General features: G+C 43.6%; 2 protein-coding genes across 3 annotated transcripts in view; both read left to right on the top strand.

The window, feature by feature from the left end:
* LOC6638793 (adenylate cyclase type 2) overlaps nucleotides 1–14693 on the top strand; it is a 37861-nt gene that overhangs the window by 12030 nt on the left and 11138 nt on the right. For both annotated transcript variants that reach the window (XM_002062310.4, XM_023180042.2), the window contains exons 2-7: nucleotides 11975–12108; nucleotides 12218–12415; nucleotides 12539–12661; nucleotides 13412–13606; nucleotides 13676–13903; nucleotides 14284–14411. In XM_002062310.4, the coding sequence (XP_002062346.3) occupies nucleotides 11975–12108; nucleotides 12218–12415; nucleotides 12539–12661; nucleotides 13412–13606; nucleotides 13676–13903; nucleotides 14284–14411 (1006 nt within the window). The remainder of the gene's footprint in view (nucleotides 1–11974; nucleotides 12109–12217; nucleotides 12416–12538; nucleotides 12662–13411; nucleotides 13607–13675; nucleotides 13904–14283; nucleotides 14412–14693) is intronic.
* LOC124460706 lies at nucleotides 153–9012 on the top strand. Its single transcript, XM_047012142.1, has 2 exons — nucleotides 153–379; nucleotides 8039–9012. The coding sequence occupies exon 2, from the start codon at nucleotides 8073–8075 to the stop codon at nucleotides 8937–8939; it is 867 nt and encodes a 288-aa protein (XP_046868098.1). The 5' UTR covers nucleotides 153–379; nucleotides 8039–8072; the 3' UTR covers nucleotides 8940–9012.

The following is a 14693-nucleotide window of genomic DNA, read 5'->3' on the forward strand; positions in this document are numbered from 1 at the left end:
GATGTCTGTGTTTATGCCCAACCGGGCAACACAAGGGTTAAAGGAGGCGGAAGCTTTCACCTCGCGCCGCTCTCCCGATGGTGCCCATCGCTCTCCCCACGAAAGAACTCCCCACACTTCGCTCCAAGCGGGGCTTGGTGCCCTGCTCTTAATTAAGCTAGTTTTAGTGTCAAACTTACAAGTGAATAAAAAAGAACATTGAAGTGAGATTGCTGCAGTGCCCAATTTCTTGAAGGAAGACATTTTAAGGAAAAAATTCATTTAGCTGCCTACTTAGGAAATTCAACCCCCCTACGAATACATTTGGTCCTTCGAGCCGGATACTAAGATCCTCTCGAACCACTAGCATCGGTGGAATTTCATCCATATTTCAAGCTAAGTAATTTTTTTGCAAATTATAGGTATATGAGTACATGTACATGCCTCCAGCATCCGTACCCATACTCACATACATATAATTGTTGCCATTGATTCTCCTAATCCAAGTAAAAATTACTTTCGCGCAAATTTTTCCTCCTCAAAGGAGAGAAAATTTTGGTCCCCAAATTTTCATACATATATATGTGTCCAGTACATAAGGCGCCATATTGGTTCGCCCACTTCAAGTTTTTTCCTCGCACTTTGGCATATATAGGCCAAGTATATAAGGCGCCATATTTTATTTGCCTATTTCCAATATATATTTTTTCGCAATTTCAAAAAAATATTAACACATATGTATGTATGCAGTGAATCAAACCTACGAAAAAAGTGATCTCCTACATATAAGATATATATGTATATGCAAGCAGAGTGTGTGAATGTGACAAAAATTACAAACATATCCAGTGCTACATTAAATCCAAAAATAAAGGTTTTGTGCAAATACAGTCCACTCCTGGGAAAAGTGTGCGCGCAGTGAAAGGTGGTTTTCAACGAAGAGAAGAAAATTTTCAATACAAATAATAAAGATTTTTAAAAAAAAAAAAAACGAAAGTGAACCACCCTCTCACATATAAAAGCCACACTTAGACATTTCTGGTGACCAGACACCCTATAAAGTTGGGGGCATATCGGTTAGACACAGCAAAAGAAATCATATTAAAAAAAAAAAAAAAAAAAAAAACATTAATTTATATAAAGAAATCCGATCCATTCACACCTCTGCATATCGCCATTCCATATTTTCATATTTAAAAAAAAAGAAAAAAGAGAAAAAGAAATTTTTAAATACATATATATATACTCCAACATTTTACATATCCATACACATACATATATATACATATTTTTCCATACATAAAATTTTACATATATATATACATATCCATACACATACATATATATACATATTTTTCCATACATAAAATTTTACATATATATATTCATATCCATATACATATACATTCCACAAAATTTCTAATTTTTTCGCACACAAATATATTTTTCCACCACCGCGAACAAATCCCGCTATCCCTTGCAGCCTATATACATACATACATACGAGCATACATAAGTACCGCTTAACTGCAGTATACCAGCACAGCTGCAAGCTCATGTGCCAAAGACCGGCACAAAGCAAACGACCAAAAGTAGCTGTGCTGTATACCCTAGGTTGGCAGGCACTTTGTGGGGTATATAGGTTGAAGGGTCACGTTGAGGAAAAAAATCGAATAATATTTAATTGGTAAAAATTTGTGTTCCGCGTTTTTGTTTATTCTATTCCCACGCGTTCCAAGTCGTATTTTTTGGAGTTATATTTCAATTCCAAAATATTCCCACGTGTTCCAAGTCGTATTTTTGGAGTTCTATTTCAATTCCAAAGTATTCCCACGTATTCCAAGTCGTATTTTTGGAGTTACATTTCAAGTCCAAAATATTCCCACGTGTTCCAAGTCGTATTTTTTGGAGTTATATTTCAATTCCAAAGTATTCCCACGTGTTCCAAGTCGTATCTTTGGAGTTAGATTCCAATTCCAAAGTGTTTCCAAGCGTTTCAAGTCGTATCTTTGGTTCTATTGCAATTCCAAAGTATTCCCACACGTTCCAAGTCGCATCTTTGGAGTTATATTGCAATTCCAAAGTATTCCCACACGTTCCAAGTCGTATCTTTGGAGTTAGATTCCAATTACAAAGTGTTTCCAAGCGTTTCAAGTCTTATCTTTGGTTCGATTTCAATTCCAAAGTGTTTCCACCCGCTCCAAGTCGCATCTTTGTAGTTATATTTGAATTCCAAGGTGTTCCAAGCCGTTCCTAGGGTTTTTTGGCAGTGTTCCAAGTCATTCCAAACGTACCAGCTCGTTTTCTGGTTTTTTTTTTTCAATCTATTTCAAGGCGTTTCAAAGCCGTTCTTCAAGTGGTTTGGTAGTGTTCCAGTTTTTCCCAAACGTTCCAGTTCGTCTTTTTGGCTAATTTTCAAGCCGTGCCAAGCCAGCTCACCACTTTATAACCGCCACTCTCTGGGGTTATGAGCACGAGCCCGTCAAAAGACGAGAAAGCAGCTGAGAACACTGCAGCCCCGAGCAAATCCTCAATTGCTGCTCCAGGTCAGCGCCAGAGGAGTACCAGCCCTACTACTCCTCCTTCCCGAGCATTTCAGACCCTCTCTAGTCCACTAACTCTCAAGTCCGCACCATCGAGCACGACCTTTCAGCAAGCCACGTCAGAGCCACGACGAGCAAGCCAAAAAGAGGTCAAATCATTGGTACCACTTCCACAGATTTTGGTAACCGCCCCAAGAGTCACTCGGTCCGAGACCAAAAGGGTTTTAGCTGCTTCCACCATGGCTTTGAAGAAGTTTGGTTCCATTTGCGATAAACTAAGTCAGTTTGAAGTCGACAACCACGTCACGTCACTGTCCGAGGTCAGCGTATTTACGCTCCAAGTCCGTCGTGATCGAGTTCAAGCGTTGTGGGAGAAGGTCGAGCAGGAATATGAGAAATGCGAGGCACTCATAGATGGTAAAGACGATAACTCTGAAGATTTAGCCATCCAAGCTAAATATGACAAATGCTATCAAGTTTACGAGCGATGCACGGCTCGATTAAACGAGCTTATCCATGAAAGGTCTGCTCCGACTCCTCCGAACCGTCATGCGCCTACCTCTGCACCAGCAGAACGAGGCTGTCGATTGCCACCCATTGACACAGAAGTCTTTACGGGAGATTATTTAAAATGGCCCACGTTCCGTGACTTGTTTACAGCCATCTACATAAGCGATTCGCGAATTTCCCCTGTTGAAAAGCTGTACCATCTCCTAGCGAAAACGAGGGGTGAAGCCAACCTCATTGTAGCAAAATTCCCGCTTACAAATGATGGTTTTGAAACGGCATGGAATGCACTTAAACAGCGTTTCGAAAATAAGCGACTTATCGTGAACAGCCAATTCCGAGCACTTCTTGACCTGCCTCAAATTTCCCATGAGTCCGGAAAAGCATTACAGGATCATCAGAATGCTCTGCAGGCATCCATTCGCGCTTTTGAGCACTGTGGCCTGCCAGTAACCACTTGGGGAGGCATGTTCGTATTTTTCTGTTCCATCAAATTGCCAAAGAATACCCTTTCATTATGGGAGCAATCTCTGGGAGACAAGACTGCCATTCCAGAGTGGCAAATGATGGACGATTTCCTCACTGAGCGGTTCCGTACGCTCGAAGCGGTGGAAAATACAACTGCAATGGCTATTTCGGTTCCCACATCGAAACCTCCACGAAATCCGATTCCAGCCACCCGAAAGGCTAATACATTTGAAGCCAAGGTGACCACCAAACCAAAATCCTGTGATCTCTGTATGAAGGAGAATCACCCGGTGCGTCGATGTCCCCGCTTCCTTCAGATGACGGTGCCAGAGAGGGTGGCATACATAAAGAAAAAGTCCCTTTGTCTGAACTGTTTCGCAAGAGGACATCAAGTAAAAGATTGTCCGAGTCAGCACAATTGCTTCACGTGCAAGGGGCGTCACAATACGCTCTTGCACAAGGACGCCCGACCGGAGAATAATCCAACGTCGGTCCCAGCTCAGCCCAGTTCGCACAATATTGTCCGGACTTACTTTACCTCTGAGGCAAGGTCCTCACGAGATAAGTTGCTAGGTACAGCGATCGTGGACCTTTGGCACAAGGGCACTACTTATGCTTCACGGGCGCTATTAGACCCGGCTTCTGAAGCCAATTTCATATCCGAAAGAATGTTCCGACTCATGAAGTTACCATTCCAAACTGTCAGGGCCGAAGTGACAGGCATTAACGGAAAGGTCAATAGAACCTTGAAGGTCTGTCACATAAGCATTCGGTCATCGCATGGACCTCCAGTCCAGATCGAGATAGAAGCGTTTGTCTTGTCCCAAGTTGCTGATGATTTGCCGTCATGTACGATAGCCCAAGCCACACTGGAAGGAATGCCCAATATTCCTCTAGCCGACCCCTCCTTCAGATTAAAGGCAAAGATCGATCTACTCCTTGGCATTGATGTAATACCAGCGGTGACTCTTTCCGGCATCCAGACCGAAGTGTGCGGATCTTTAATGGCTCAAGAGACGAGATTCGGTTGGGTCATTTCAGGCCCGTTGCAAGGGTCCCCGTCAGTTCATGTGCCGCGTTCACCACGAGGGTCGCAGTTAGCAGAGAGGAGGGACTTGAAACTCTTCTCACAAGGTTTTGGGAGGTGGAGGATCTACCGGGCAAACCGGTAGAAGATTCTGACTCTGTTTGCGAGGTCAATTTCCAGAAGACCACAAGAAGAGATGTTGCGGGGAGATATACGGTCTCACTTCCGTTTCGAGATCCAACCAACATCAACCTTGGTCATTCCAGACCAGGGGCATTGGCTCAGTTCCTAAAAAACGAAAGCCGACTCCTTAAAAATATTCCGGCAAAAACTGAGTATGACGCCGTCATCCAAGAATATTTGGACTTGGGCCACATGCGTCAGGTTCCATTTGACGGCACTAATAACAATTTTTATTTGCCACACCATGCGGTTTTCAAGCCCGACAGCACCACAACAAAGGTACGGGTAGTTTTTAACGCCTCTAGCAAGTCCACCAACGGAGTAAGTCTCAACGACATACTTTACCCTGGTCCGGTACTTCAGTCCGATCTCACTACTCAGATTCTCAAGTGGCGTTTTTTCCGAGTAGTTTTCAATGCCGACATCACAAAAATGTACCGCCAAATTATGGTCGATCCAATCCACACGCCATTTCAGAGGATCCTGTTCCGAAATAAAGAGGGGCAACTTGGTGATTACGAGCTGAATACCGTCACGTTTGGCATTAACTGTGCTCCGTTCTTAGCCATCCGAGTACTTCAGCAACTCGCAAGTGATGTACAATCCAAATTTCCTTTGGCTAGCGATATTATCAAGTCCTATATGTATGTCGATGATGTCCTGGCAGGGGCTCATAATGAAACAACGGCAATCGCAATGGTCAATGAACTTCAAGACGCTCTTGGTTCAGCTGGCTTTCCCTTGCGCAAGTGGACATCGAATGTGAAGAGCGTGCTCAGTTGTATTCCAAAGAGTCATTTACTGAATGCTGATTTCCTCGACATCGAAGAGGCCAGCACAGCGAAAACACTGGGAATCCGATGGAAAGCGACTACGGATGAGTTTTATTTTGTCATCTCACCCCAAGATGTCAAGTCAGCTTATACTAAGCGAGAAGTCCTCGGGCAGATCGCCAAGCTATTCGATCCCGCTGGCTGGCTGGCTCCCTTTGTGATTCAAGCCAAGGTGTTTATGCAAGAGCTCTGGTTACAAGAGCTAGGGTGGGATGATCAATTGCCCAGTGAACTCCATCACAGGTGGCAGGATTTTACAAAGAGCTACTCCTTCCTTGACCAGATCCGAATTCCACGATGGGTTCTTCATGACCCAAATTCCGACATCCAATTCCATTGTTTTTGCGATGCGTCACAGCGGGCTTATGGTGCCGCAATTTACGTGCGCGTTAGCAATGACCAAGGCATATCATGCTGCCTTCTTGCAGCGAAATCTAGAGTCGCCCCGGTTAAAACGGTTTCATTGCCCCGCCTTGAATTATGCGGAGCTACACTTTTAGCGGAACTGGCAGCTGCAGTTCTTCCGCAACTTCCAGTTGATAATGCGGAGGCTTTTTATTGGTCAGATTCCACCGTCGTACTGTCGTGGTTAAATAAGCCACCCTGCACATGGACAACGTTTGTCGCAAATCGGGTAGCAAAGATTGTGACGGCAACAAATGACGCCCCATGGAATCACGTTCGTTCAGAGGACAACCCAGCAGATCTCCCTAGCCGCGGCCTGAGTGCGCAGGAATTGGTACACAAGGATTTGTGGTGGCACGGCCCACCATGGCTACGGGAACCACAAGAGTCCTGGCAGCGAGCGACACCACTCCCACTAGACACTGCCTTGGAGAAGCGGGTAGTGAAGGTCCACGTCGCGATCGCTAAGCCAGCCAACGAGATATTATCTCGTTTTTCCAATCTGGCACGTGCCTTACGAGTGATAGCATATGTGATCCGTTTCGGCAGAAGGTGTCGTAAACTGCCAAACGATTACTCCGGGGAGGTGACCTCTAGCGAGATCAATCAAGTACTCCAGGCGTTGATCCGAGTCACTCAGCGTGATTACTTTCCGACGGAACATCGGTGTCTACAGCAGAAGAAATCTCTGCCCACGTCTAGCACCATTCTCAATTTGAATCCTTTCATTGACGCATCAGGTGTGATCCGAGCATGTGGGCGCGTGCAACAAGCAGCGGCCCTTAGTTACGATGAGCGTAACCCCATTCTGTTGCCAGTAGTAAGTCCGTTGTCCCGGCTGTTGGTGCTTTTCACGCATCAGATCTCTCTCCATGGGGGCAGCCAACTGGTAGTCCGTCTCATCCGACAGAGATACTGGATTCCAAGACTGCGGAATCTAGTAAAATCGGTGGTCAATTCATGCAAAGTCTGTGTGATTTATAAAAGAAGGCTGCAATCACAGCTAATGGGCACCCTTCCGGCCCAGCGAACTACTTTCGCACGTCCTTTCACGACCACCGGTATAGATTTTGCAGGTCCTTTCGACATCAAGAGTTTCACCGGCCGCGCTTGCCGCATATCAAAGGGATATGTGTGTGTCTTTGTTTGCTTTTCCACCAAAGCCATTCACCTTGAGGCAACTTCGGATTTGAGTACCGAAGCATTTCTGGCAGCATTCGCTCGCTTTGTATCGAGGCGAGGGTGTCCCCAGCAAGTGCAGTCCGACAACGGGAAAAACTTCGTAGGTGCATCCAGAGTGCTTGAAAAAGATTTCCTAAATTCTACCCAGCAGAAAATATTATCCCACTACAGCCATCAGAATCTGTCCTGGCATTTCATCCCTCCCGGGGCACCACACATGGGAGGGTTGTGGGAGGCTGGAGTTAAGAGTTTTAAAACTCTGTTCTACAAGGCCACTTCCAACCAAAGGTATACTTTTGAAGAGTTCTCTACGCTGCTGGCTAAGGTAGAGGCGTGTTTGAACTCGCGGCCGATTTCTCCTATGTCTGAAGACCCCACCGACTCTTTAGCTTTGACCCCAGGCCATTTCCTAGTTGGCGGTCCATTGCTATCCGTGACGGAACCTGAAATCAAGGATCAGGTACCGTCTATCATTAACCGGTGGCAGCGTCTGAAGGCCGTGAGTCAGCATTTCTGCACCCGATGGAAAGACGAGTATCTGAAGGAGCTACATAAGCGCAATAAGTGGCGATTCCCTTCTAAAAATCTTGAAGTGGGCGATCTGGTGGTACTCAAAGACGACAATCTTCCATTTAATGAATGGCGTCTCGGGCGAATCCACCAGACACACCCTGGCAGTGACGGCAATGTCCGCGTCGTCGAACTGCTTACCGCTCGCGGTATTGTGAAGCGTCCCGTCGCAAAGTTGATCTTTCTTCCTCCAGAAGAAAGAATTCAAACCCATTACGTAAAACTACAGTAGCGTCCAGCACTTGGTCCTTCCTCCCAAGGAAGAAGGGCCGAGCTGCCAGTAGTAATATGTGTTTTATCGTCCTACATTAATCCGCTTTCTTCATTATTTGTCCCGGCAGCTTCCTGATATTCGTCAACCTAGATCCCGTTTCCATGGCTCCGAGACCGCGTTCAGTACAGGCATCGAAAGAGGAGCGCAGATGTTCGCGAGGAACTGAGTCCTTCCGTTGCCGAGTCTGTCGCGGAATCCATCCTCTGAAGCGATGCCGTCGCTTCCTGCGGCTGAACGTGGAGAAGAGGATGAGGGCAGTGCTGGCGAATAAGTACTGCGCCAATTGCCTGGCCCACCAACATTCCGGAGGAAGCTGCTTAAGCGGTGATAAGTGCCGAATCTGTGAGGAGGATCACCACACGCTGCTTCACTTCCATGAACAGCCACGTCGACGCACTCCAAGCTCCGTCGTACGCCGAGTCACCCCCGAGTCCTCCAGACGAAGGGTCGCGCCAACGCCAGCCTCCGATCCGAAACTGACCTTGACCACACTGCTGCAGCACCGCAATCCGCATCTGATGCCCACGGCGATGGTGCGCATTGAGACGGAGGGAAAAACCTTCGACGTGAAGGCCCTGGTGGACCCTTGTTCTGCGGTATCGTCGATGGCGACGTCATTGGCCACGGCCTTCAAGTTGACAGCCGTCAATATAGGGGCAGAGAAAGCGGTGGCAGCAGTGATCCGGTCCCCAATCAGTGAAGGATGGCGATTGGAGGCGATCCTGAAGGTGGTCGATGGCTTGTGCTGCCGCACTCCAAGCGCTCCGGTGGACCCACAGATCGCCAAAAAGTTTGAGGGCATCGTCCTGGCGGATGAGACGTTCTACCGACCGTCGTCAGTGTCTCTGGTCCTGGGCGCGGATGTGATCACGGAGGTCATGCTAGAAGGGAGTCTACCTGGGGTTGGCGGGCGGCCGATTGCGATGCGCACAGTTTTTGGCTGGACCCTGTCCGGAGCGTGCCATTAAACTGCCTGGGTCTTGCACTCCTGCAAGGGGGGGAGCATGTTTATGCCCAACCGGGCAACACAAGGGTTAAAGGAGGCGGAAGCTTTCACCTCGCGCCGCTCTCCCGATGGTGCCCATCGCTCTCCCCACGAAAGAACTCCCCACACTTCGCTCCAAGCGGGGCTTGGTGCCCTGCTCTTAATTAAGCTAGTTTTAGTGTCAAACTTACAAGTGAATAAAAAAGAACATTGAAGTGAGATTGCTGCAGTGCCCAATTTCTTGAAGGAAGACATTTTAAGGAAAAAATTCATTTAGCTGCCTACTTAGGAAATTCAACCCCCCTACGAATACAGTCTGAATTAGTCGATAACAAAATCATGAATTCGAAAATTGAAATCTTTAATATTAATCGAACTTTACATCAAACTCAAGTTCGATAACTTGATTGTCTGTAGAGAGGATAAAGAGGTCAAAAGAAGAAAGTTCTGAAGGTTTTTTTCTCATACCAAATGGCAGACCATTTAATAAATATTTTATTGAATTTATATGTAGTTTATTATAATAGGTTTTTGTTACTTTTTCTTGTAAATTTTACATTTAAATTCATATAGGAAATCGGCTTATGCCTTGGCTGAGAAGGTTACAAAACGGAAAGCTTGATTCTGAGTTCCGCATCCTTAATCCCGAAGACAGTGCACACACAAATTTTTGTTAGCAACCAAGCACAATCCCTTGAATCGCTTACCACTGCCGGCATTGACTGGCACCACTTTACTCTACCTTAGCTCAGCTTGGCTTGGATTGACTGGATGCTGGGTACTGGGTTCGGTTGAGCTCAACGTCTTCACCTTCTCTCCGTCAATTGCTGCTGCATGCCTTGACAATATGTCTACACATACTTAATCACTTGAAGGAGAAGTCGTTGCGGTATTCAGTTCACGACAGGATATGTGTAGAAAATCTATGGGAAAAGCTTTGCGTTCTCATCTTCAACTGTTTCACTTTAGCCGGTTTATTTTTTATGAGCCAAAGCGTTGAAATGGCCTGGCATACATATACATATATATACATATGTATATAGTATGTACTATGTACATAGAAGATGGAGCATCTGTCGCACAAACACACATAGAGAAGGCCAGAAAGAGAGAAAGACAGAGAGAGTGAGTATAGAAGAGATGGAGATATGTGAAAACGCTTTCAGTTCATGTCAAAAGAATTTCTGTTTGATTGCTGGGAATAAACAAGTGAAGGCACCAACGTCATCTATGTGCGTGTGTGTGTGTGTTTGTCTGTATTCTTCTTCGTTTTTTCCTTTTCTGTTGTCTACTGTATATTTTCACTTTGCTTGGTGGTGGTGGTGAATGAAAAATCCTTTTGCTTAATGCGTGTCGAGTTGATGGTTAAATGCGGCTTTTTCCCTTTTTTTTTTCTTCTTTTTTTTCCATTTTTCGGTTTTGGTTTTTTATGTTTATATACATTTTATATTATACTATATAAACTGTGTAATATATAAATAATCATAATGCATTATATAGTATTTTTTATGGGCTTGATTGGGTTGAGGTTGCTTAAATTGCAAAAGTTCAGATAATGGACTTCCGAATGGTAGGCCCTAAAATGTATGCTATACAAAAATGTCAGCAATTAGAGTTTGCTTTGCCCTTTCTTCTCTCTCCCCTCTCTCTCTGTGTCCATGAGCACTGACTGTATTTGCTTTTGTGTTTATTCAACGTGAGTTGTTTGCACAAGCTTTTCATTAAATACACACAAACACACACACATACATATACATATACATACAAATATACATATATATGTTTAGGAGCAGGCCCTTGGTTGTGTCCATCATAAAAGTATTTGTACTTTGTGCACTTAATTTGCCAAATTTCATTTCATTAATTAACCAGACTGTTTTGTCATAGCAATCAGGCACACTTGATCTCAGACGGAACACAGACTTGCGCCTCCTTTGACCCCTAACAAGCTGCCCCTCACCTTGGTCATTCCTTGCCTCCCACATAATTTCACACTCCTCAGCCAGTCAGCCTTCTATTGATTTATTGGCCTAAAAATACAAAAAGAAAACAAAAGCAAAAAAGTTGGAAAATCAATCGAAATTTCACCTATTAATAGTTGACGCAGGTTAGAAATAAATCATTAAAATGACTTTAAATGCCTCTATGTCAATTAGGCGAAGGCATAAATCTGTGAATATCGATTACCAAAAAGAGAGAAAGTCTGTACGGGATGCTGTCTCTGTGCGTGTGTGTGTGTGTGTGTGTGTATATGAATGGATGCTAATTTACGTGCGTGCCATATATGACACTTGCGGCTGAATTTTCCAGTGTTTGCTCGATGATTTATGAAAGTACCAGAGCATGTGTTTATACAATTTTTCACTTTACAATTTCATCATCAACATCTGCATATGATTAAGTTAATGATGAACGATGCTTTTTGCATAATGATAATGATGACGATGATGATAATGATGATTGCTATGCAAATTGTGATATTTGAGTATCTGTATTTGTTGCTGGACAAAAGGAATTTATTTGATTTGGCTTTCAATTGCAAATCAAATAAATGAAATAGGTCAAAGAATTTCATAATTGATATGAGAAACTAAATAATAGAATATTAGACATGTGTTTGGAGTGAGTGAAATTAATAATTGAAGCAACAGGGAATCCTTAAATGAGAGGAGAATTTTCTCAAATAACTCATCAATCTACAAAAGGCAAGAAAATAACTAGAATACTCTTCTACTCATCGCTTGGAATCATTTCCTTCAAACTAATAAACTTGAGTACATAAAAATTTCAATTACCATTATTTTTTGTGCCCACACATTAAATGTAATTTAATTTTTGTATTGTTAAATGTCAAATTCAAATGCCAGGAAAAGAAAAAACCTCAAAGTCGGAGGGTGAAAAGTAAAGGCAACTCACTGTATTCTTTTTATGATGATAAACACGCAACGTTAATGGCTAAGGCACTTGACTTTGTCTCACTCTCACTGTTTCTATCTCTATCTCTGGGTTATTTTGCAGCTGAGGATATACATCTGAACGATTTGTATACACGCTATCGCCAGAGGCTGCGCAAGTCGCTATTTAGATCAGGATTACTAACCTCACTCTTGGCCTGCGTGGTGTCCATAGTAATTGGCATCGTTTACGAGCAGGTAAGCTAGCTGTGTGTGTGTGTGTGTGTGTGTGTGTGATATCTGGTGGAAAGCACTCAAGCAAATCTATTGTGAGTACTAACATTGTTGTTGTTGTTGTTTTTTGTAGCACCTGGTGCAAACTTTACTCTTGGCCTTGGCTGCCTTAATCTCTGGCTCTATACTGACGGCCCTACAATTTCCGGCGGTGCTCAGTTCCCCAGCTGCTGCCTTGGCCTTTGCCATTGTCACCACCTTCTCGTTGGGCACGATTGCGGCCATTACGGGCGATGAGTTGGCTCCCCTGCCTATGTATGCATTGTTTCTGGTAAGCTGTCAACTTTCCCTATCTCTCTCTCCCTCTCTGGTGTATTTGAATTGGATTCAAAACTCACGCTCACACGCACAAACTCATGTGTGTTTGTATGTATCTTGAAATTGCATTTTACAGGGCATCCACACAATGTTGCCCATATCCTGGCCTGTCTCTGTGGTCCTCGCGTTATTTATGACGGCCATCCACATCGTTTATAGGATTGGCGCTAGTCCTGAATATACGCCCAATTTACCAATGGTAAGTGTCGACGATACCAACAAAAAAAAAATCCCCGCAGCGAAACTGAAAACCAAAACAAACAATTCATGAGGGCTTAAACAAAGAGTGATGAGTTAAGATTTAACTAAAGAGAGATTCTCTCTCACACAATTTTGTCTGGTACTTCTGGTATTTATTCTGAGTCGTTCTTGAAATCTAATTAAAATGAAATCTAATGTGACAGTAGACACAAATAGGTCATAAAATTGTGCAATTCAATTTGTTGAAAACTTAATTAAATTTTTTTTGCTTCATATGTGGTAGACTTAGTTCTCTGTTTGTCTGTTGTTTGTTTGTTGTAACTTAAAAGGAATTCATTCAAATTGAATTCCTTTTGTTTTATGCTGGTAAAGCTAATTTAAGTCTGACTCCATTAGATTTTGCATTGTGTAAGCACTTAACGTGCTGTGGCTTTGGCATTTCTTTCTTTCTTTCTATTTTTTTCCTTTTTTTTTTTTGTGTATTTTTTCAATTCTCATTCACATTTTGCCATTGCCAGGGCATTGTGGTATCGTTAATTAGCTGGGATGGCCTGAACTAGGCTGGGCTGGCAATTGCATTCTGGCATCCTGTGTCTGGTTGTCGTAATTGCTATTGCTGGCAATTGGCCCCGGCAACGGTTAGAGCCATTATTCATAGACATTTACCAAGCCTTCAAAAGTGTGTGTGTGTATTTGTGTTTGGTTTCTGATTTTTCCGCTGCGTTTCGATGTGTTGTTTTTCTTGCAGCTTTTCGGCGAGATTGTGATGCTGGCCAGCGCATCCGTTTCCGGTCTCTATTATCGCATCATGTCCGATGCTGCACACAATCGCACTGTCGATGGCACTCGGACAGGCATTGAGCAGCGCGTCAAATTGGAGTGCGAAAGGGAACAACAAGAGCAGCTGCTACTTAGCGTTATACCCGCTTATATAGCTGCCGAGGTAAGTGCCTAATTTCATCAATTCTAAAGGCCAAAAGGGTGAGAAATTATGGCTTTACTTTCATAATAGGTAAAACGCAGCATTATGCTAAAAATGGCCGATGCCTGTCAACGTGCTGGAGGTCAGGCTTCCACTTCGGCAACACGTTTCCATGAATTGCACGTGCAACGGCATACAAATGTCACCATTCTCTTTGCGGATATTGTCAACTTTACACCATTATCCTCATCACTGACTGCCAGTGATTTGGTTAAGACACTCAACGATCTCTTTGGTCGCTTCGATCAGATTGCCCAGGTGAGTCAACTGTATAATCAAAATTGTCTCGGTAAACTTAAGCCTAATGAACCCTGAATTGACAGTTTAGGCAAAGGTGACTGCAGATTCAATGTAAGGACTAGAAATGTGTTATACCCTGTAAAATACTTAAATATTTTCCCTAAACACTTTTAGCTATTTATCTTAGAAAACTTTAAGTTTTCTTAAGGCTTTGTTGAGTTTGTTTTAAGGGGAACTAAACTGAAATTAAACAAATTAGTGTGTACAGAAAGCATTTAGAATAATTTTACTTTTCTCATGATAATAATAAAGAATCTTTGTCGCCTATCCAATGCGAAAAACTGAAAAATTTGCCTAAAGTTCTTAACGATTGACGACATCTCATCTCATTCGTGCAGGAGAATCAATGTTTGCGTATCAAGATTCTGGGTGATTGCTATTACTGTGTGTCCGGTCTGCCCATATCTCGACCCCAGCATGCCAGCAATTGTGTCAACATGGGCCTCCAGATGATCGATGCCATCAGGTGAGTGAATCAACAATGTTGTCGCCACATCACGTATACCATGCCATGTTTGTGTGTTTGCATTTCAACTACGGGAGTGTTCGTTTTTCCCTTTGACTTTTCTCTCACTGGGCAATATAGTTGTTGATTCTGTGGCTGCACTGTGGCTTATGTGCACTTTTGTTTAATTTTCTGGCAAGTAACAACAAAATGAACAGTATGTAGGCGTGTACCTATATATAGACCGACTCAAAGGTTACAATATACAATATATTGAAATTGATGATCTGTATATATAGCTAA

Source organism: Drosophila willistoni (assembly GCF_018902025.1).
Source record: "Drosophila willistoni isolate 14030-0811.24 chromosome XR unlocalized genomic scaffold, UCI_dwil_1.1 Seg144, whole genome shotgun sequence".
Taxonomy (NCBI): domain Eukaryota; kingdom Metazoa; phylum Arthropoda; class Insecta; order Diptera; family Drosophilidae; genus Drosophila; species Drosophila willistoni.

What these genes read in the sequence shown, in the direction of transcription:
- LOC124460706 (XM_047012142.1), top strand. Translation starts at nt 8,073, where the DNA reads ATGGCTCCGAGACCGCGTTCAGTACAGGCATCGAAAGAGGAGCGCAGA.